The 22,963-nt window shown below is 39.3% G+C and overlaps 1 protein-coding gene across 1 annotated transcript; it reads left to right on the top strand.

Annotated features, from left to right (window-relative positions):
• The first annotated feature begins 432 nt into the window (after window positions 1-432).
• On the top strand, window positions 433-22,416 carry nppc (natriuretic peptide C). The gene is made up of 3 exons (XM_028792429.2): window positions 433-606; window positions 10,531-10,815; window positions 22,007-22,416. The coding sequence occupies exons 1-2, from the start codon at window positions 514-516 to the stop codon at window positions 10,792-10,794; spliced, it is 357 nt and encodes a 118-aa protein (XP_028648262.1). The 5' UTR covers window positions 433-513; the 3' UTR covers window positions 10,795-10,815; window positions 22,007-22,416.
• Window positions 22,417-22,963: the final 547 nt, after the last annotated feature.

Raw genomic sequence — 22,963 nt, 5'->3', positions numbered from 1 at the left:
TAGATAGATAGATAGATAGATAGATAGATAGATAGATAGGAATGTCGCTATATTAGATAGATAGATAGATAGATAGATAGATAGATAGATAGATAGATAGATAGATAGATAGATAGATAGATAGATAGATAGATAGATATTCCCAGCATTGCTATAAAAACACCATTGTCTTTATTGTACTTTTTTTCTAAATTTAAGTTGCACTTGCACAAGATCTGACTTTAACCTTTTAGCGTTATACTGCTTACCTTCAGCTGCGTTCAAAACTGTGACAATGACTTAGAAATGAAGTAACTTTTAAACAGAGTAGCAGTAGCAGGGGCAGTGTAGCACTAGGTATAACAAAAGCTGTAACAACAATAGCAGACCGAACTGATGTGATTGAAGAGGCTGACATCATCGAGTTTATAAAAGGAGCGAATAGAGAAGGAAGGGAGCAGAATAGTCTTGAGATTCGGGGAGTGTGCAGTGGGTTCCTCCAACAAACTTCTCGGCTGCATTAAGAAGAGAGACATGAACATCTCACATCTAGTGGCTTGTGGACTATTGGTGGCTCTGCTGACAGTGACCATGGAAGCAAAACCTTTAACACCGTCACAGCAGAAGGTAAAAGCGCATTGTCATGTTGAATTACTTTATTGACTGTTGTATTTAAAATGTTAGCTGTGCTTAGTTTAAAGAATAATAACATAAAAGTACTCTTTACGTTTTGCTAGTGGAATCTGAGAGAAGGAGAGAGGTGGACACCCGACACAAAAGCGCTTCAAAACCCACAACTCACCTACCGCTGTCTTCTCGGAGAAAAATTGTTTTAAATCCTGATTTGTCATATTTTCATATTTTAGTATTTGTTATTTTACCGGAAATCCAACAATAGGACTTCGAAAAAGTGTATCGCCTGAAGTGGAGCGTTCATTTTCTGAGTAGGTGCACATAAAGCTTCAGATGCGTTAACAAAGAAGCTTGTCATGTCCGGCTACTCCTTTAATGAACAAGTATAATAATTCAGAAGAGATAAGAACTGCGTTTATCATGTTAAATCATTTGTTTGCAAAACGAAAATGCGGAAGAAAGTGTAGTTTGTTTTTAAAGCAGCGGTTTTCCTTGCTCCAGACTACGCGACTATGAGAAAAAACAAGTGCTATATTGGAAATCGGCGCATTGCGTGCGAATGAAAGATTGTGCATCGCCTGGTATTTCGATAATAAATGCTAAGACTAGATTAACTGATATGAAACGCAACACACAACGTTTATTAGTTCCATTCTAAGTGCCCAACACTTTGTCCAAACATGGTTTAATGTTATAGTCAAACTATAGTTCTAACAACATTCATTCATCCATTCATTTCGTGGACCTGCATATTCCAATAAAATATGTGCTATATAGCGCCTCCGGTAAAATGTCAAAAAAAAAAAAAAAAAATCTTGCCAGTTCTTCTAGAATGTTTACACATTAAGAGTAATCAGCGACAAGTGAAGGTTTCTTGCTTACATTGGTTTCATTATCTCATATGTTTCAATTCTGCGAATTTTCATTTCATTATTATTTCCCAAAAGGAATTGACAGAATGATGATGGAACTGATTAAAACCTCGTAATTAGACGTGAAATTAAGAAAATATACAATAATATACCGATACATTTTTTGCTACATGCATACCTTCGGGTATGTATATGTAGAATTAACGTCCCGTAATGTTTTTTTTGGACAGCGCAGTTCAATGTCTTGAATTTCAGCTGTTTAAAGCACTAAATATTCGTGATTTACTATATTCATTCATTTGTTCATTCATTCATTTTCTGAACATCTTCTTGTTTTGCGAGTACAGGATCGCGAAAAATCAGCGCCTTTCTCACAACGATGGAGACAAGAACCAACCTTGATCGGGACGCCAGTCTCCCCCTTGGAACATAAACAATATATCCGTTTACTTAATACTTATAGATAATAGATAAACAATTGCAATTATATCTCACTCTTAAAGCTGGTGTTGTAACAATATAGATTAAAAGACTTTCTGGGGCACTATTCTCGCAAGACCGAAAATCACAGACGAATATTCATTTAATAATTTGGTTTACGAAGTGCCACACGACGTTTATAGACATCCAGTAATCTATAATGAGGAAATGACCTTACTCATTTGCTTGTTTTTATTCCTCGTTTTCCAATGGCAATAACATTAATTTCGACCTGCGCGTAGTCACGTTGCTCAAAGACATCAGACAGGAAACGACGAGTGGGTTAGCTAAATCGTTCTTGGAAACACGTCAATCATTACTCTGATTAGAACCGCTTACTAATGACAGCTAACTCCCTATTACATTCGAGATTCCGGATTACGTTAAAATCGTTAATGTTAAGTTCCGTCACAGCCCAGTGCAACATACTAACCTCTCTGTTTCCCTTTAATTGTACTCGGTTCAAATAAAAATATTTAAAACACGATCTAAGTACTGCCAATTGTAAGACTGACACGATTTTCGTCAACGTTAACTGTGAGACATCCACGGCGTTTGCCTAAAAGGAATCCTAACTATGCCTAGTTCTGGACCAAACGCCGTGTACCCGGACTTTGATACTTTCGGGGCTCAACGCAAGAGATGTGCGGACTCTCTTCTCTCACATACACAATATACAGTACTGTAATACTGGGGCGACGGAACATACAAAAGCGGAACAGCAGTGCCATCCAGCGGCTATACATTTAATCACAAAGGGATAAACCTATCTAGTAAGTGTCTGTGGTTTGTGGGGTCTGGGCAATCGAACACGTTGGTTTCAAGCATCACAGACCAATACTGAATTGTTATTAAAATAAAATATCACAGGTGGAGGCATTCTAAGTACTCAAAAAGAAATGCAGTCAAAACCTGCAAACTTAAAAAAGATCGACCATTTGTATAATATATATCAATCCATTCACCCATCTTCTCAACTGACAAGGATCGAGGTTAAGATGCATTCTTAAAAATAAAGGTGCTAGATTGGTTCTTCAGAGCAATGCCATAAGGGAACTGTTTTTTTGTTCTTAAAACAGCCTTCCACGTGAAGGTTCTAGAAGGAACCATTAATTTTTACTTAGATCAGTAATATATTCCAAAACATAACCGTGAACAGACAACAGAGTTGTGAAATCTCAATGAGTTCATGGTTTGAAATGGACTTCTATAGCATCACACTCATTAATTTCATGTTTTCTTGACTCCAGCTAGACTGCCAACTAAACAATAAACATTCTGATTTGTCCGCATGTTAGGAACATTTTCAAAACAATTTCACATGTAAAGATCCCTTCCCGGAATTAATTGATTCTTTGTCAAGCAACATTTCTATAAGGAACCGTTAAAAAGAACCATTATTTTTAAGTGTGTGTGGGGTCTACTATCCATCATGGACGCGCTCTGTAGAGTGCTGCACCCTGGCCAGGTCGATACTCCACCGCAAGACAACGCTCACGCGGTATTTTTTCATGCGTTGAAAAATACGTGCACTTTTCCAAAGTTATTTTCAGGAATTACCTTTTAAAGCTTAATTCAGTGTCTGCCCAACTGCGAAATATGAGAAGATATGATAATCGCTATGTAAAATATACTTGTCATACTATGCTAATAGATTTCTATTCCGAAATAACTTTCGTCGCCTTGATTTTGACATGTTTGCCACTACTTTTGGAAATACCGTTTTTGGGGTGTGCTTTTGTCAAAGTGAACTGTGGTTTTCTTGTCGTATATTCTCAAAGTGTGGTCAGAACGGTGACAGTCGTCTTATCAAAGCAAAATGAAGTTTAATGCGCTGCTTACGATTCGACTCTTCATACACTTACTTAAGTATTTATAACAATCGGGCTACTGCCTGGTCCCTGCGCTTATAAATGAACTTGCTCCGTTATGTCTAGCCACCATGGAGAGCACAATCTGACCTTCGTGCAGACGATACCAGCACAGTACGTTATTGTCCCCCGTCCTACTCTACTCCCGTTTATTTGTAACAACAGATAACTCGCACTCTCTCTACACTTTTGTTAATTCATTCTGATATCCGTCACTAAGTGTGTTTCTTATAAATTCTCATTGACGTCAGCCTGGAGATACCACGCGTGCCAAAGCCAATCTATGAATTTCACGCGGCCGGTGACGATCGCAGATAATTTCTGTCGCTGCTGTCTGTCTGCATGCCCGCTTGCTAATCCACTATCTACAAGACTGCAGAGTTATCACAATATCTCACTGGTGGAACGGGATTTAAATGAAAAAGCCTGTTAATAAGGAAGGCAAACCGTCGGAGTCAAGCACTCGATTAGTTACTTGAATCGATTCGACGGATTTCACTTTTGGCTCGACTAACTAAGACGGTCCATTTTCCACCGTCACTGTAAGATGCGGACCCAGGTCTCCTTCTTGGCTGTCCAAATTTCACGAGCTATGCAGTGTGTGATGGCGGATCTGTTTCAAATGCCATTTTTATATACATCTCACAATAAAATAAATATATAACTGAAACGAATGAGTAACTTAAAAAAGTGAATTCTGAAAGCAGGTGGACCAGTACAGTGCTTTGTCCCCAGTCCACTGACATAGACATCTCCTTCAGTATCTGACGAATTATTACTTGGCTACCGCCGTTATCCAAGGCAACTAGAAACATTTCGGATCAAATTGGTTACAGAATTGTTTCGTTCCAACTGGAGCAGGTGAAGTGAATTAATCATATAGTCACATAGTAGCAGGATCTGAGCCCACAAAATCAGGATTTAAGGCGCCCGTTATGCTCGCGCGTTTCCACAATTTTCCAAAAATACACTTTGAACTTAATCATCAATTCTAAATTGGCATATAATAATAATAATAATAATAATAATAATAATAATTCATTACATTTATATAGCGCTTTTCTCAGTACTCAAAGCGCTATCCACACTGGGAGGAACCGGAAAGCGAACCCACAATCATTATTACTGAGCATAAATTTGTGAGAGTTTGCCCTGTGCTGAGCGAGGTTAACTGATCGCCAACGAGCACAGAACAGCCACAAAAACAGGTAGGCCTACTCTTGCAAATATTATCAGTGGAATTTAAGTTTTTAATCATGTCAGTGTTTTTCGCAACTACAGTATTCAGCTCTTATCAATGATGGGAAAAACCCTATCGAAAACAGAGCATATACTAACAAAGACGCACTGTGCTGCACAGACCAAAGTAGAATTGCTAGCTCAACCAACTACCAACTCATCCCATTTTCTGAACATAGAAATGAAGGTGCTATAGTGGTTCTTCAGAGTAATACCCAGTGGTTCCCAAAACAACCTTCCTCATGAAGGCTCTATAAAGAACTGTCTGTCACAGGCTTCATGAGTGACCAGAAACTGACGATACTTGCTCTGTGAAATACCAATGGGCTCCTCATTTTACAAGGACTCGACACATACAGTAACACGGGCTAAGTTCAGGTTTGCCTGATCTGTCAGTGCCCCCCTGTTAGGTACCTTATTAAGTATTTCTGTTTTGTCCATATATTAGAAACATTTTCAAATCCCAAAGCACTAATTTCATATGCAGTGAACCTTTCCCAGATTAACATGGTATTTCGTCAAGCAAAGGACCTACGAAGAACCACGCAACCAAGTAAAGGACTCCTTTGGAACCAGTGTTGTTGCGTGTAATCAGAGCTTATTTAGAGAGCAACGGGTCCAAGGCAGACGGGCCTTAACTTACCCTTAAATCGATGAAAAAAGACGATCTGTCACCGCGTCTTTAATGTACCGAGGAAGTCCAAGGGAAGACAAAACGAACCCGCTTCTTAGCGCTCTACTGGCCGCCCTAACCTGCTATCCATCACGTAGCTTTACCTGGTGCGGGTCATACGGTCATACTTGTTAATATGTTCATGTACAGTATAACGTTTCTTTATATTTCTTTCCCATTTAATGTTTGTAGTGAAAAGCCAAGCAAAATGACACCTTTTATTGGCTAACTAAAAAGATTACAATATGCAAGCTTTCGAGGAAACTCAGGCCCCTTTAATTTATAGATTCATATAATTTGAGAATGGTAACATCAGTTACACGTTTGAGATTATCCACTCATCGTCAACAGCGTGCACAAGCAACCTTCAGTCCATCACTGGACATTTCAGCATTACATAAATCATCCATCTATCAATCAAGCCCTTAGTCCTTTTTACATTATATGGCCTCCAGTGTTATGTCAATTTAAATCAATTCGATTAGGATATGCAGTTTTCTAAGAAAAAATAAAATAAAGTTTTGCCATACCATTCTTAACAGGCGCTTGAAGGTGCACACTGAGAAGGCTGGAGCATGTACCAAAATTTGTGATCGCTATAATGTAAATCGAATTTAAAAGTGACATAGATGTACTGCCATTTGGTACTCATGAGGGATAATGAGTTCTCTTTTTACATAATTTGTTAAAATAATGTATAGGTTCTTCTGGCATTGTCACTCAAAAAAAAATCATTGGAGGAACTGAGTGCAATTCCATGTGCAATTTCCAGGTAAATCAGTCAAGGAATTCAAACTCAGTTCACTGTCATTAACTACCACTAAAAATATTAGATACAGTAATCACCGATGAATGAGTACACGTAACTAATATGTCGATCGCTATTTCCAAATACTGTCATCATTTTTTTCAATTATGAAAAAAAAAATAACTTGCTGTTTGAAATTTTATTTCTGCGTATTAAGTTTGCACATCACCGGAAATCACATTAATTCAGTGACAAGCAACCTATTTCATCAGATGGAATAATTATATGAAATAACATCCCATCGTCACAGCAGAAATGCATATTCTCCAATACTGTTATACAGTGTATATCATCCCCTGATTCTGTATAAATGGGTGAAGACCTCCAAAGCTCCTTGGAAAAAATTTATAAAAAGGACTGGGCCTTAATGCAAATTAACTCCATTTATACTAAGAAGACGTTTATTGCCAATAAAAATAACTAAAAATTGCATAAACATTCTGGAACGCATCCCAACAAACAGAACTCCGCCCAAACATATTTTCTCTGTTAGAAGATTTTTTAAAATCCCCTTATCTGGGGGAACCGGAGCCTTCGGCAATAATGCTGAGTGACATTCTATTGTGATTGGTGTTTTTGCCAAACGCTTGCTTTGTTTAAACGTGAATGAAATAACATCCAAAAATTGTCAATCGTATCAGAAACTGAGAAATAAAACTTACATACATGCCAATTTTAAGTCGAATTAACGTAAACCAGCTGTGGAATGGTATTTTTTTTTTTCCCAAAATTTAACAAAATGTTGATTTCTGGTAAAGTTAACCAAAAGTACTGTAAGCGTATAACTGCAATATTATACTCTAAATTTCTGAAGGCAGTACAGGTATTTAAAGCTGGAAAATCCACTTGTATTGTCTCTAGTCTGTAGTTCTTAATGTGACACACAACAAACTTCAATCAGTTTTAATAGAAATGACTACGTAAGGCTTTAGGTCTTTTTGAGTAAAGCCGTATAATTAAGGTTATCCCTGTAACAGCAACTTACCCCGAGAATATTTTATTGTGAGGGTGAAAGCAAAGTACCATCTTCACATACCGAACTCACCCAAACCACCACTAACCTTTATTACAGGTCATTTTATAAAACCTGTGATCCATTCATACTTTCATTATCAGATCTATTTACACTTTAAGGGTCACGGAGGCTCAGGAGCCAAACCCAAAACTGTCAGTAAGATGACCCCGGGCAAAAATAACGTTATATCTCGAAATAAGATTAAAAAATCAAGCAATCAGAAGTGAGACATCACCGATTCCAAGGACAGGCAGGTGACGGGGCTGGGCCTGTGCAAGTTAGATAATCTTAAGGAGGGCAGTACGCACAATTTCGGCCAGTTACATGTGATCCTCATTTTTAGTTTTTGAGAAGTGTTTATTAGTGCTGGCTCAGGTGATATTTTAGACTCTTGGTATCCTTTGATGCTGTGCAAAATTGTTACCAACGTATCTGTTTTTGGAGAGGGAATCTAAACTATTGACTACATTTTTTTTTTTCCTTTCAAACTATTTCTTTTTGCAAGTACATTGACCTTTTTTATTGAGTTTTCTCTATCATTGACTATTTATATAAAACATCGTGTTGAAAATTAATTGTATACATGATTCTTGAGTGGTGTGAAGTATATGATTAGTGTGATACCAACCTATTTCTGCAGCCCACTTGACTGCTCTTGGTAACACCATGCATTGGCAGCACTCCTTTTTAAAGCATCTTAAGTGCTGTTATGCATGTTGTGAGTGAGAATGTGATTGTGCCAATGAATGCTCCCTGCAATTACAAGATATCGTACTGGGATCTGAATTCTGCCTTGTACCTGATTCTGCTAGAACAGGCTCTGGCTCTCCATGACACAGGATGGGTTAAGGGGTTTTAAAAGAGGGTGCATGGATGTTACTGTACTAAAAGACAAGTTCACATTGGGCTTGGGTGAGCAGTGGGCATATGTCCTGTGATGGATCAGTACCCATTAAGGCGAATTTGGCATTTGCCTAGGGTGCAGATCATAAGGGGGGAGGAAACCCAGCCGCATGGGTTAGCTACTGAAAAGTCGGTTGGCACACTAATAAGCTTGGCTTAGGGCACAAAATAACCTAGCCCTGGCACTGTGGATTGGGGAGTGGTTCCTTAAACTGAATGCATGTTTCAATTCTTCATTAACCTATATTGGAATAAGTATATGTGAGGAAAATGAACGAACAAAAAACTAGTAAGTATGATAAAATAGGTTGTCTGCTTGGATTTTTCTCTGGGTAATCTGGTTTTCTTTTCACATTCCCAAAGACATGCATGTTACGTTGACTTGCAATTATAACTTGGCCCTGTGTGTGCATTTATGAATGGGGGCTGCTATTGACTGGCACCATATATCCTGGGTTGTGTCCTGCCTTGAGATCGATGATGCCAGAATAGGCTCATGCCATCAACCCCACAATGACCATAACCTGAATTAAGTGGGTTTGACAATAGTATGATAAAATAGTGGCATTGAAACTGAAATTAGTATCTATATTCTTAAAAATAATGGTTCTTTAATGGCACTTTATGGTTCTTTACTGGGTTGTATGATTCCTCGTAGAACCATTGCTTGACAAAGCACTGAAAGGGGTCTTTGCACATGAGGTTGGTTCTTTGTGTTTTGAAAAACTTCCAAATATGTGGGAAAAAACTGAAATCTTTAATGTACAGTAGGCTACCCAGCAGGACACTAACAGATTAAGAAGACCTGGACTTAGCCTGTGTTCTTAAATAATTGCTTCTTGTTAAAGTAAATGCATTTTAACTTATGTATTCAGCTTGCTTGCATTTTACTGCACCAGCAGACCTCTCTTTCCAAGTTAGCCTTCAATTTAGTTTTTGAAGATGAACCTTGGAGACTCTTTTGTCTTTTAGACACAACTTGAGGATAACCTGAATGTCCTCAAGAATGAGTCTGCATAGTCACCCCTGCCTTTATGTGAATTCAATACTATAGTTCAGAAATATATGTCAAGGTTGACTGGCAGTTCTATATTATATTAGTATTAGTAAGTGTGTTGGACTGACAAGTGCTGACCACATCTGCCCACAGAGCTGGAGGCACACTGGGAATAGCCTTCGTCTGTCAACTCTCTAGCAGGTAAGGGTGGGCAGAAAGTAATTCTGTATTACACAGCACTCCATTAAGCAAAAGTAATATGCAGGGCAGAGTGAGCAACCATAGACGGTGATAAATGAATCATATTTTATATTATGAATGTCTACATTCCAAATATTGGTTAAAAAAAGGCACTACAAGAAAAGAAAGCAATAAGGAACAAGGCCATAGACCAAAAGGACAAAACCAAGTCAAAAAGATAAAAAACAAGAGTAAAGTAACTAAGCAAAACTCCCAAATTTTAAAGTGAAAGAACAAGACAACTGCGGTGGGTTGGCACCCTGCCCGGGATTGTTTCCTGCCTTGTGCCCTGTGTTGGCTGGGATTGGCTCCAGCAGACCCCCGTGACCCTGTGTTCGGATTCAGCGGGTTGGAAAATGGATGGATGGATGAACAAGACAATGGTAGAAAAGTTAGAAATCAAAAGGGAAATCTGCAGACAGCAGCTGTTGCAAGGTCAAAACTGAAGCAAATCCTTTGTCGATGGTTTTCTTTTTTTTTGTCCCCTGCTCCTTCATCAGGTGACTGCCGCAGAATCAAAATTGCAACAAAGAGACACAGAAAGGAGGAGCCAAGGATTTAATGAAAGGCACAGAGAATGACTTTTTGCTGCAGTTCTTGCCTATTCCCAACACATAAAAGGTGCAGAAAATACACAAAAACCTTATAGCTTCACTGACACAAAGACATAATTTCTTGTACATTTCTATACATCATTTCAGTTGTCTAATGGTCTCCTAACAAATTGTTTTGTATGCTTTGAAGATACCTTTCAAATGTAAGTTTCAGTACACCCAGATATCTCCTTTAATGCTGTTTTCTGCCGTTTTGTCTCTTCCAGTCCCTCCGAAATCTGTTAGGAGAGGAATTATCTGCGTATCTTACATCAGATGAGCAGGAGTCAGGCTCGGAAAACTTGAGGTCGAGAGCTCGCTTGATGAGGGACCTGAGACTAGACACCAGGGCGAAGGCTGCTTGGGCTCGGCTTTTGAACGACCATCCTAACCCGAGAAAGTCTAAAGGAATCAATAAGAAAGGGTTATCCAAAGGGTGCTTTGGTCTCAAACTGGACAGAATAGGATCTATGAGTGGACTTGGATGTTAGAGTGTTGGAGAGTAAGTGGAGGTAAGTTGAGAACTCAATTCATCTGTATAATCTGTAGATTATTTCCTCTAAACTATAAAGCAGCATCTGAGCAGACAGAATGAAAGAGAGCACGAGAGCATGAGAACTACTGACACATGCCTGACCAATATTTATTGAATTGCAGGCTTCTCAGGTCAAAATAGGATAATTTAATGTAAACTCTACTCTCAATGAGCATAAGGTGTTGGCAGCAAAAACCCCTGATGTCAACCAGTAAAGACATTACCACAAAGGTGGGTGTTTAGGTGAGCTCATGGTTAAACAGCATGATGCTGCCATGGTAGCCACCATTTGAAAAGTGCAAAGTATTTTTCACCAAACAAGAGGTTCGCTCTAGTGTTTTGTCACAATGCCTCCTGTTTTGGCAGTTAACACTCTATCCATTAAAATGCAACGCAATGCTGATCAATTATTATTTTATGCATAAAGTTTTGAGTATTAGGAGTAGTATTGCCCCATGCACAAAGTCCAAAGAAATCTTGCTCGTCTGATCGACAATGTCAATGTACTGAAATACATAATTTCATTTTATTTAACAGAAAACCTATATCAGCTTACCTTTTCTACCCCTGCACCCTTCTCCACATGTTACGTTATGCTCTCAGAAACAAAGTCCAGCAATATTAACATATCTACTATTAAAAGAAAGCATTAAAAGGGGCAGTTCAAATTTAAAGTTGTCCCATTAACAAGCAGATTTCAAAACAAAGATCACATTATTTTGCATCACTCTACACAAGTGAAGGTTTCTTAATTTTCAAACTTTGTATATACTGTACATACTATTTCTTTTCTTTATCTGTTGTGAGGTACAAATGAGGGAGAGGAGAACCAAACAAAAGTTGGGGTGCCAACTGGGCCACCCCATTTACTGCCAAAGTCAAAAAAACCAAACAGAAATGGGCATGCAGTTGCGCAACAGAAATAAGGTGCAACAGTTGCCTTCCTAGCCTCGTGGGCTTCTCAAATATTTTGGCTCTCATCAGCAGGTCTGGGTCGGACTGTGTTGCACAGACTGAGACACCATCTTCCAGAAGCCCTCAAAATTTATGTTGCCCTGACCAGAACACTGAAGTTGGCCATGGCTTAGGTGCCCTGAGTGGACAGCTTCTCGGGGTTACAGAGGAGAAAAGAGATGGTATTGTTAGTGTTGGTGCCCCCTCATTCACATAGAAGGTGTTCTTCAGGTGCCCTTGTGTGACACTGTCCTTTATTGAGCACTCGTTTCATTAAACATTAATTTATCGGTCCAGACTATATACCAGCGTCATCAGGAATCCAACCTGGCCAGGGTGCCAGTCAGTCTCAAGGCAAAGCAGATTCACACACACACACACACACACACACACACACACACACACACACACACACACACACACACACACACACATCCAATTTAGGGTGGCCAGTTTACCTACAGTAAGTGCTCATTTTTGGAATGTATTGGGGATAACAGGCTACCTAAAGAAAATCCTGCAGATTTGAAGACAGCATATTCTTCTTCTTTCTGCTGCTCCCGTTAGGGGTTGCCATAGCAGATCATCTTCTTCCATATCATCCTGTCTTCTGCGTCTTGTTCTCTTACACCCACCACCTGCATGTCCTCTCTCACCACATCCATAAACCTTTCCTTAGGCCTTCCTCTTTTTCTCTTGCCTGGCAGCTCTATTCTTAGCATCCTTCTCCCAATATACTCAGCATCTCTCCTCTGCACATGTCCAAACCAATGCAATCTCGCCTCTCTGACTTTGTCTCCCAACTGTCCAACTTGAGCTGGTCCTCTAATGTACTCATTTCTAATCCTGTCCATCCTTGTCACACACAATGCAAATCGACAGCATATAACAAATATAAACACAGCACATTCATATTCTTATTTTATATTCTTATCTCATGGTAATTGCCACTAATAATAATATCATCTACAAGTTTATTATTATTCTTCAATTTTCCAAATCCTCTTGTCTGTAGGGAGTTGGTTCGTATGCTAGTAGCCATCAACAACAGGCTGTAGCCAACACCGCACAGGATTTTAATCCAACAAATAGTATTTAAGCAATATATAAATAATCTATCCTATATCCATTCATCCATTTTTGAACTTGCTTACAGAGACCCAAAGGTTATACAAAATGAAAAAAAAATTAATCAGTGTATATAGTGCTGTGTAAAAACTTTCATGCAATTTAGAAGCGTGGGTGTGAGTGTATTACTGATTGTGCCCTACTGTTCACAGGCATCCCATTTGGGGCTGATTGCTGCTGGGTAGGCTAAGAGTGTGTTAGGAAGATGTCTGTGTATTAATATACTAAAATTAATACAAAAAAAGATAATATGTCTTCAATAATTGTAATATCTAAGCTTTTTCTGAGCCAGTAGTGGAAAACATAGGATTGGAAATTGAATGAACAGATAGATAATCTTCATCACTTTTGGTTCAGTATTTCAGTGAGAGAAAGATTATTCTAGCAGCAAGGAGTGTAGGTTATAAACACGGACATCTTAATAGTAATGATATTCATTCATCCTGCTTTTCCTATCATAAGTTTACAGTAGCAAAAAGGCAGAAGTAAACTGTGGGTGTAAATCCAGGCCATGGCAGGGCATACTCACCTGCACAAATACACTTACTCATCATTAATAACCCCACATGCTAGTCTTTGGAATGTACTGTAGGAGAAAACAAAAGTATTCAGAGAAAAATTCACACAGATACAGGTGTAAAGTGCAGACCCCACATATATGGTGATCGAGGGCCACTGAGATGTCATGCAGTAGCATTCATCACTAAAATGACATGTGTCCTATCATAATAAGAAGAGGAATGAGTGGCTCAGCGGAGCCATAGTAACTGAGTCCATTCTGGTTTCCTCAAGAACTGGTTTTCCTTGAGACCACAAAGACAGACATGACAGGTTAATTAGTTTTTATGTTGGCCATGCATGTGTGAATGTAGGTGTCCTTGAGTGGCAGTCTATCTTTGGTGGGTTTCAGCTCATTTCTAGTTCTGAAGACATGGATTTTAGCTCTGTCAATCCAGTAATGATGGAATAATTGTTTGAGAAAATGGATATAATAATAATAACAATGCACAAAGGGGCAGTGGTTGACGCAGTTGACTCACAGATCCAGTATCCTGTGTATGAATCTTGCACTGTTTGTGTTGAGTTGGCAAGTTCTCCCTGTTTCTGCCATTTTTTTCCCACATCCCAAAAACATGTTTTTAAGGTTAATTGGTAGTTTAAAATTGATACCCTGTGGGTGTCTACATGAGGGGGGCTTTGTAATGGACATGTGTCTCATTGTATTTTGTGGCTGGAATAGACTCAGACCTCTGTGTGATCTGCAATTGGATTAAAAAAGTTTGAGAATATTATGTTAAACAATAATAATAATGACAGCATATTCAGCAGATAGATATTGAATAGATAATAATAGATATTGAAGTTACTTTTCACACAGACACAACTGTATTTAGAAATGAATTATGAGGGTAGCAGTGACTTCCATTGACTACTTCAATCTTACTACCTCAGATTCTGGGGGACATTCCTACTGAAAGAAAATGAAGCCAAAAAAACATAGTCAGCTACCTGTGTTAAACCAAATCAAGCCTTGCAGTGAATGCAGTTTATTGGGAGGCTACTGCTGGAATGAAAATTCAAAGGCATTAACTGAGGTAGCCCTTATGGACTGTACTGATAAGGTCAATGGTGATGTGATTTTTGTACTGGGTTTTGCAATGCATGAGTTTAACAGCAGCCCAAAGTCCAAAGCCTAAAGGCTTGCAAGTAGAAGTGAGAGAGGATCAGTGATTAAGAAGTACACACTCTGCATAATGAGAACTTGGACATACAAGGACTTAGCTACTTGAGACACTCCCTAGTCTGTCCCGGGTCACCGACCTCTTTAAATATGAAGGTTGCTGCCCTGGTTGCCAAAGATGGTTAATGGTTATCGTGAAACAATTACTGTTTTGCAGGCAAACATGGAGACTGTAGATATTGCTGGATAGAAAACTGTGTCCACATATGTCACATGTATTGGTTGACAGCATGTCCAGTTATCTGCCTGTGCTGGTACAGTCCTCTCAGAAGAATGACTGAGCAGAGGCACTAGGACAGACTTCTGAATCAAAGTCGAATCTCACAGCTAGGCAACCATGAGCCTCACATTTTTCAGAGACTGAGATTTTGATCCGGCCCAATTCTGACTGTTTCTCTTTATGATTTTGTATGCAGTTGGGACACAGGAGGGTTGATTCTCAACACATAACACTATGAAAAGGAAAAGTACAAATAATAGATGAGGAAAATAGAAAGCCTACATTGAGTTTCTGCAGTTAATAGCTCTCTGAAAGAAATCTTCACAAAATAAGGAATGATGGGTTGAAGTTTGACAATAATACAGATTGTAATGTCTTAATACATTTCTGCAGCAATAAAAATTGCTTTGCTCTCCAACCCCCAATGTGTCTCTGCTGCTTGTGTTGTGAAGAGAGGGGCTGAACGCACCCCAAGGCGACGCGGTCACTCCTCTGAAACCCCCTCTTAAACTGTGATTCAATGGGAAACAAGTGCAGTTTTTTTTTTAGCTCCTCTTTTGCAATTGGTTTGTTGCTGCTGCCGTGCTGCATGATCTGTATGTCATGCAGTGCACTTCTGTCATATCACCTATGTCCATATATTCGATCTCTTTTTGCTTTTACCTTTGCATCAATATTGCATTGAATTTTGATTCTGTGTTTGGAATTACATTGTAACAACACAACGTATAACTGCCCGTGAGTGAATATCGTTTCTTTCTCTCTACAAGAAATGTGTCTAACAATAGCATTCACACAAATTGGCTCCAGCAGACCATCATGACCCTGTGCTGGATATAGTGGGTTGGACAATGACCGACTGACTGACAAATGAGAAATGATTTCTCTCGCGGGATTTCACTTTCACCAAACAACAAATCTTGTAATTCTCGCGGATACGCCTCTTCATTGGGAAGAAACACTACTTTTGTTTTCCCTGATGGCAACACAAATTATATGATCTACAAGTCTCCGACTTAAAGTTTAAATCCGAACAATATATTCAATCTCTTTTTGCTGTTCCATTAAATCACAGAGTAATAATTTCATTTGTTTGTGTTAATACGATCTTTACTATTTCTTTTTTGAGTTTTTCAATTTTTCGTACTTCCATTATCTCTAACCTGCTCTGCATGTGTACCATGCCAACATTTTTGAATTCTTTATGACGTTCTATTTTGTCATCTACTCTTTGTTTTTATTTCCGGCCCCGGGTGTGCTTAAATGACACAAAGACTTGTCTCGTGGGATGTGAAAGTGTCTCTCTGAGAAAATCACGTTTCATCTCCTTCCAACCTTCCAAGATTTTTTTTTATAATAAAGAGATAGGTATATCTGGTCATCCGCCATCTCATTTATTTCCAGCACAAAGTTAGAAGAAGTTAGGGCCAATCCTTCCAATTAAAGGTCAAGACATAAACTGTCCTTGGATTAGATGCTGGTCTGTCACAGGGTACCCCCCACACCAACACCGACATCAGTATAGTGTGGGGAACAGCCCGGACACAGACAGGTAGACATGATGGTTTCACCACACACGTTTATTATACAATATTTACAATTATCGCAGTGCACAAACCCAGTGCCACAGCACCAATCACCCCTTAAGTCTTGGCCACACAACTCAATGCCTTCTCAGTCTCTGGTCCGCCTCCACTCCTCTCCACCGAGCTTCGTCCTCTTCCACCCGACTCTTGCCATTGACTGGAGGGAGGCAGCCCCTTTTATACACCCCGGATGGGCTCCAGGTGCTTCCCGACACTCTTCCGTCGACACTCCCCTGTGTGGCGGAAGTGCCGGCTGCACAACCAGAAGGACTCCGGGTGTCCCTGCTCCTCTTCCCCCCAGCACTTCCGGGTGTGGCGGAAGTGCTGAGGTCCAGGGCTCCCAAGGCATTGGGGCACACCCTGGCGGCGGCCATGGGCCCCTACAGGGTAGAGCCTCCATGCTCTGTACCCATGGCCCCCTAAGCAACCAGGGCGGTCACCCCCTCGTGTTCTGGAGGAGGCACAAGCCTTCCTCCGGTCCTTCTGGGCATCCCAGCCGGGCATGATCCCCAGCCGGGTGCCACAATAGTTACAATTCTAAAGCTACAAATCAGTCAAGCCTTCAAAGATTCAGGATATGGAAAGAGACTGGAATAGCCACATAAAATCCACACATACATGCGGAGAATATATCAATTCCAGCCAGACAGTAACCAGGTTTCTGGAATTGTCACCTTTGATGAATTTCAGTGGGTTTCACTCTCTCTGCCCAAAGAAATCTCACTATGGCACATTGTTCTACAATGGTGCAGTCTCGCAGCAGAACATCCATATTCATTTGACCTTGGCTTCAACTAAACTAACAGCACTGCACTCTGTGTGTTCAAACTACTCATAAGCCATCACAAACATGATGTATTGCGTCAGCTTCTATCCGTTGTGGACACTGCGGAATTCTCAGATTGCCTTTAATTTTTCATTTACCCTTGTATTTAAGACAAGAATCATGATTTGAGCAATGAATTGCAAGGATATGATTTGGCTTGGTTTGGTTTAATTCCTAACAAGTGATCAGTTAATGGCTAAGCCTGATTCTTCGTTAAAATTGTTATAGTTGTTTCTGAATTTAGGTCGTGGATTCAGAACCACTACAGTTTTTATTTTGCCAAGCATTATAATAGAAAAAATTAAATTTGTAACTAACTTTTGGGAATTTTTGATTGTAATCCCAGCTACAAGGTAAGCAATCCTTGTTCACACTAAATGATAATTCATTGTGACACAACAAAATGGGCTTAAAACAGGCATTTGAATGGATAAACAGATTAATTCTGCTTGTGTGTGTAGCATTCAGATGATGGCAAACATGGGATACAATAAAAATAGAAAAGATAAGTCAAACACAAGCACATTGTGATATGGATTTCTATTTTAGTTTTTTAAAAAGTTAAAAGTTAACTAAAAAAATCAATCAATCGTGTTTTATAGAGCAATTAATATCATATCTGAACACAAGGTGCTTTAAAGAGCAAACACAATGCTGAGTCAATAAAACAGCACAATAATTAAACCATGGACACTTTTTGTTGAACTGATTTGTTTTGTTGTCCAGGTTTTGGATCCTCATTGTAGCATTGCTTCAAAAACAGCCATTTCATTCTGGGAAGGGTTCTTTTCGTGTACAATTGGTGCTTTGGGCTTTGTAAAGGTGACTAATATGTGGACAAGACAGAAATGTTTAATCTATAGAAGGCTGACTAGCCGGACACTAACCGATGAAGAAGACCTCAAATTAGGCTGTTGTTATATGCAGCAAGAGTCCTTTTAAAATAAGGAATCCATTGGGATGTCACATAACTGTTATTGTCTATTTATGTAAACTGATACTGATATAAATGTATAAAGGTTCTTTCTGGAACCTTCCTGTAGATGGTTCTTTTAGGAAGTAAAATTAATTCCCATATGGCAGCATTCTGAAGAACCAACCACTTTGGCACTCTTTTATTTTTAAGAGTGCATATGCATATCATTTTTATTCAATCCAGGCTCTGTGTAAGAAGTAACTCTCATATCTTTGTTTAACATACATGTTTAATGGCCGCATTGTATTTACTTAGTAATATACACCTCTGTCTGATTTTTACATGTTAATGTGCGTCACCGCAGCTAGCTTTTTTAAACTTTATGACTTTTTGAATCTGTGTACATTTTCCCCAAAGACAGTTACATAATGAGTGATATACACAGGTCCTGATGTCATTGAAGACTTCAGATAAAGATGTGCAATATCTATAAATACATATTTTAAACTTGTACAATTACATATTTTTCACTCTTCATGCCAAATAAAAGCATTGAATTAAAACTATGGTTGAGCTATATGGGAATGGACAGCTGTTGAAAGGGAAGAGTGGAGTTTAATTAGGCAAAGCTTTTAATCTGATGGGCAGGGTGAGGCTGTGGTGTTACAGTGCCACCATGTTGTCTAATATGCAGCACTTCGTTAAAGCACAAGCCTGGGAAACATGTTTATAATTTCATTACAGGCTGATAGGTTTATATGTGATTTTTGTCATTATATGTCATTTTTTGTACAGTCAAATTCTCAGTTGGATGTGCTAATCAGCGTGAAAGACATAAATAAATAATGATATTCCTTCACTAAGGCATTTGAAAGCATCCTCCTATCTACAACAAGATCTATCTCTTATGCACATATATTCTCAAACCTTTAGTATCACATATATTGTAGAGATTCTGTGTCATGAGTTAATATCCTACTCTAAGTCACTTTCTGTGTGGAATATACATGTTCTACCAATGTTTGAATGGGCATTCCTCCTAAATTCCTAAAGGTTTGCTGGTTAAGTTAATCAACAATTCCAAATTGGGCTCTGGGTGGCTGTGTATGAGAATGGATTGGCATCTTTTTAAAGAATTTTCCTGCCTTAAACCTGGTGCTGTTGGCATAGGCCCTGGCACTGTGTGACCCTCAGTTGCATAAAGTAGCTTTTGGAATGTTGTCTTTTGCTTTATTTTATATAACAAAAGGGTACAGCAGATGTTTAAATGAACTGAAAAACACTTAATGCAGCACATGCCTCCTATTCTGTGCCCGTTTCTGCTGGGATAGCCCCCAGCATCACAATATTCTGAAATGGTTGAAGCAAGTTTGGGAATATGCAGTATGTATGTATGTGTGTGTGTGTGTGTGTGTGTGTGTATACACACATCTACACACTCATATATAAAGGGTAGGCTGCAGTATAAATAAGTAAATTGTGTGGAGGTAAAGATTCAGTATATACTATAGATTGGATTTTGCTCATTTGGGAAATGGAAGAATTCATGGCTATTATATTTACACATACACAAAAACAAGCAAGTTATTTAAATGGAAACTGTAAATTAGTCCCGTGGGAGCCTAATCATTTGGGTGAGTGTGGCCTGCAATGCCCACTTGCCTCTTTCCAGAGGGGTTTCTTCTGTTGTATTCCCGCTACTGTCTCCCTTTACTCAAATTTGATTAAGGGCATCAGAGTTATAATGAAAGCAAATGTAGGAAATGGATGTTTGGAAATCATTTAATGTATAGGGTGAACATGATACCCCAGTTCTTAGTGCTACTGCCTCACAGCTCCAGGAACGCTGGTTCAATTTCTAACTTAGATAATGTCTATGTTGTGTTTACATTATTTTTTCTCTACATCTCTAGGTCCGGGTGGCATGGTGGCACAGTGGGTAGCGCTGCTGCCTCACAGTTGGGAGACCTGGGGACCTAGGGACCTGGGTTCGCTTCCCGGGTCCTCCCTACATGGAGTTTGCATGTTCTCCCCGTGTCTGCGTGGGTTTCCTTCGGGCGCTCCGATTTCCTCCCACAGTCCAAAGACATGCAAGTTAGGTGGATTGGCAATTCTAAATTGGCCCTAGTGTGTGCTTGGTGTGTGGGTGTGTTTGTGTGTGTCCTGCGGTGGGTTGGCACTCTGCCTGGGATTGGTTCCTGCCTTGTGCCCTGTGTTGGCTGGGATTGGCTCCAGCAGACCCCTGTGACCCTGTGTTCGGATTCAGCGGGTTGGAAAATGGATGGATGGATGGATCTCTAGGTCCTCTAGTTTACTCCTGCATACAAAAACTGTGCACGATAAGTTTAGTGGTGGCCCAGTTTTAGTCATATATTTACTGCCGTTTTTTTCTTTAATTTCTCAGGACAGGCACTTCGGTTCTCATCAAGGACCTTATGCCACCTTCTACTGATCTGCAGAAATAGTGTTAGGTGTTTGTCAGTCTGTCCTCCATTATACTGTTCTTTGGTTTGGAGGATCAAGTCCCTTATACCTTAGTCATGATGGCTGGCCTCTAGCATCCTGAGTGACTGCTGCAGATTTCCTCCAAACTCACTGCCCACTCTTGCTCTGTTGCCCTCACAGGATCTACTATCAGGTGTCCCATTTCTGTGCAGGGCGATTGTCACTCTTTTGTCATTTCAGGATTTGCTGTTAGTCTCTCTTTCCATTAATAATCCCTGGAAGTTTTTTTGCAAATTGATATTCAACCTCTTCACCATCCATCCCCTTGCTAGTTAGTCAGCCCTCACATTGTGTATGTATATATAGTACAGTATCAATATATGATTTGATTTGCTCTTTTTAATTATAAGTGATGTAGTATTTTTGGATACAATAACTTTTTATAAATTTTAGATACAGTAATACTGTTTTGAAATAATTAACTAATACAAGATGGTGCACTGCAAACTTAATTCTGAGGTCTACATAGGTCTATATATATATGCATATATTGTGATAAACCCAGGGCATCAGCGAGCCCCAAATCCCCAACACGAAAAACACTTGAACAGTCCTGGGTTCAAATAATGGAAGGTTTTTATTATAAATACCTCCAAAATGTAACACAAGCACAAATAAAGGTCTTCCTCTCTCCTTATCACACTACCCTCCTCCACTCAAGCGTTACTCTACTACCTCCCAGCTCTGACTCACTTGAATAAGGGAGTGCAGTCCCTTTTATTACAGACCTGGGTGTACTTCTGGTGCCAGGGCAACTGCCCGATGAAAGGACTTCCGGGTCACATGGAAGTGACCCTACAGCACCCTGTCGTGGCACCCGGTGACCCCAGCAAGGCTGCTCTGCCAGACTACACATCCCAGCATTCCCTGCTTGCTTCTTACTGTTTACCAACCTCCAGGGCTGCTGCCATCTAGCATGTTGGGGGAATAAAAAACATCCAGCAACTTCTTCTCTTTTTAATGGGCTATCCGTCCACTCTTTCCAGTCCTTCCTTCCATGTCTACTTCCTCTCCTGGCTGGGGTGCCTGTCCAGCCCGTGTGGCATCTACAATATATACAGTATATGTATTATATTTTATTTATAAATTGTGTATGTGAGTGCCAAGCTATTAAATCCACAGAACACAGTAACGTGTTGAATATTGGCTGCCTACATGCTATTGTAGTATTCAGCTCTTTTTAGAGCACCCCTCCATACATGACACACACAGATATGTTGTCTTATTTCATGTGACAGCAGTATAAGCACCATACTTAAATTAACACAAACCTCTTTTCTTCACTCTTGTAGGTCTGTCACTGGACGATGGGTTTTGAGCAACATTTTACTTGTCTCCTGAGGATTTTTTTTAAATGCCATCTCACTTTAATAAACAGTCTGGTTTGAACTCCTGGTACGAAGAAGCATCATCACCAGCGTTTATTGACGAATATGAAAAGGAAAAAAAATATATAAAAAAGTCAACCAACATAAACACACGCAAGAATCAGTGGACAGTGTTGTAGAAACTAATAATGCAAAGCTATATATTTCTGTCGCTGCTGGACATTCATGTACATCATTCCTGCATAAATGTATTTATGTTTAAGAAACTATTTATATGTTTATAAAGAGATATTTATAAATATGAGTTTTATTTATGTAACATTTTAAAATGAATGGAAACTACAGGTCAAACACAATGTTTGCAACTTTTTTGTCTTAAATAGATGTAAATGTTTAAAAAAAAAAAATTCCACATGCAACTTTCAGTCTCAGTGAGTGTTTTTCCAAAGAGTGACAAACTTCTCTATTGGGGTATCCATATTTGGTTGACAGAGTGTTTTATACAGGAGACCCAACACACTTTACACATATGGAACATAAACATCCCTCAGAGACAGCATCACACTGTAATTCTAGTATGCTGTGCCCTCTAAAATTGAGAAGAAAAGTATCAGCATGGAGCTACTTAGTCAGGCTGTGTTGTCTGATTTACTTAAAATAAATGTGCACTTGAGAAAAACACACCCTGCAGGATGACTTTGAACTAAAGCACCGGTGGGGCAGGCTGATGACCTTAACCAAGGGGTCTCCAACTCCAGTCCTGGAGAGCTACTGTGGCTGCAGGTTTTCATTCTAACCCTTTTCTTAATTAGTCACCAGATTTTGCTGCTAATTAACTCCTTGTCTTAATTTTAATTGATGCACAACTTAAAACTAAGGCCCCTTAATTATTTATTTTTTCCTTAATTAGCAACCAAACAA

This window comes from Erpetoichthys calabaricus, chromosome 2 (assembly GCF_900747795.2).
Source record: "Erpetoichthys calabaricus chromosome 2, fErpCal1.3, whole genome shotgun sequence".
Classification (NCBI taxonomy): Eukaryota; Metazoa; Chordata; class Cladistia; order Polypteriformes; family Polypteridae; genus Erpetoichthys; species Erpetoichthys calabaricus.
The sequence above is the reverse complement of the archived record's forward strand: the minus strand, read 5'-3'. Positions and strand labels throughout refer to the sequence as shown.

Coding starts and splice junctions, on each gene's coding strand:
- nppc (XM_028792429.2), top strand. CDS start 514: ATGAACATCTCACATCTAGTGGCTTGTGGACTATTGGTGGCTCTGCTG. Junction 607..10,530: donor TAACACCGTCACAGCAGAAG/GTAAAAGCGCAT, acceptor TGTCTCTTCCAG/TCCCTCCGAAATCTGTTAGG.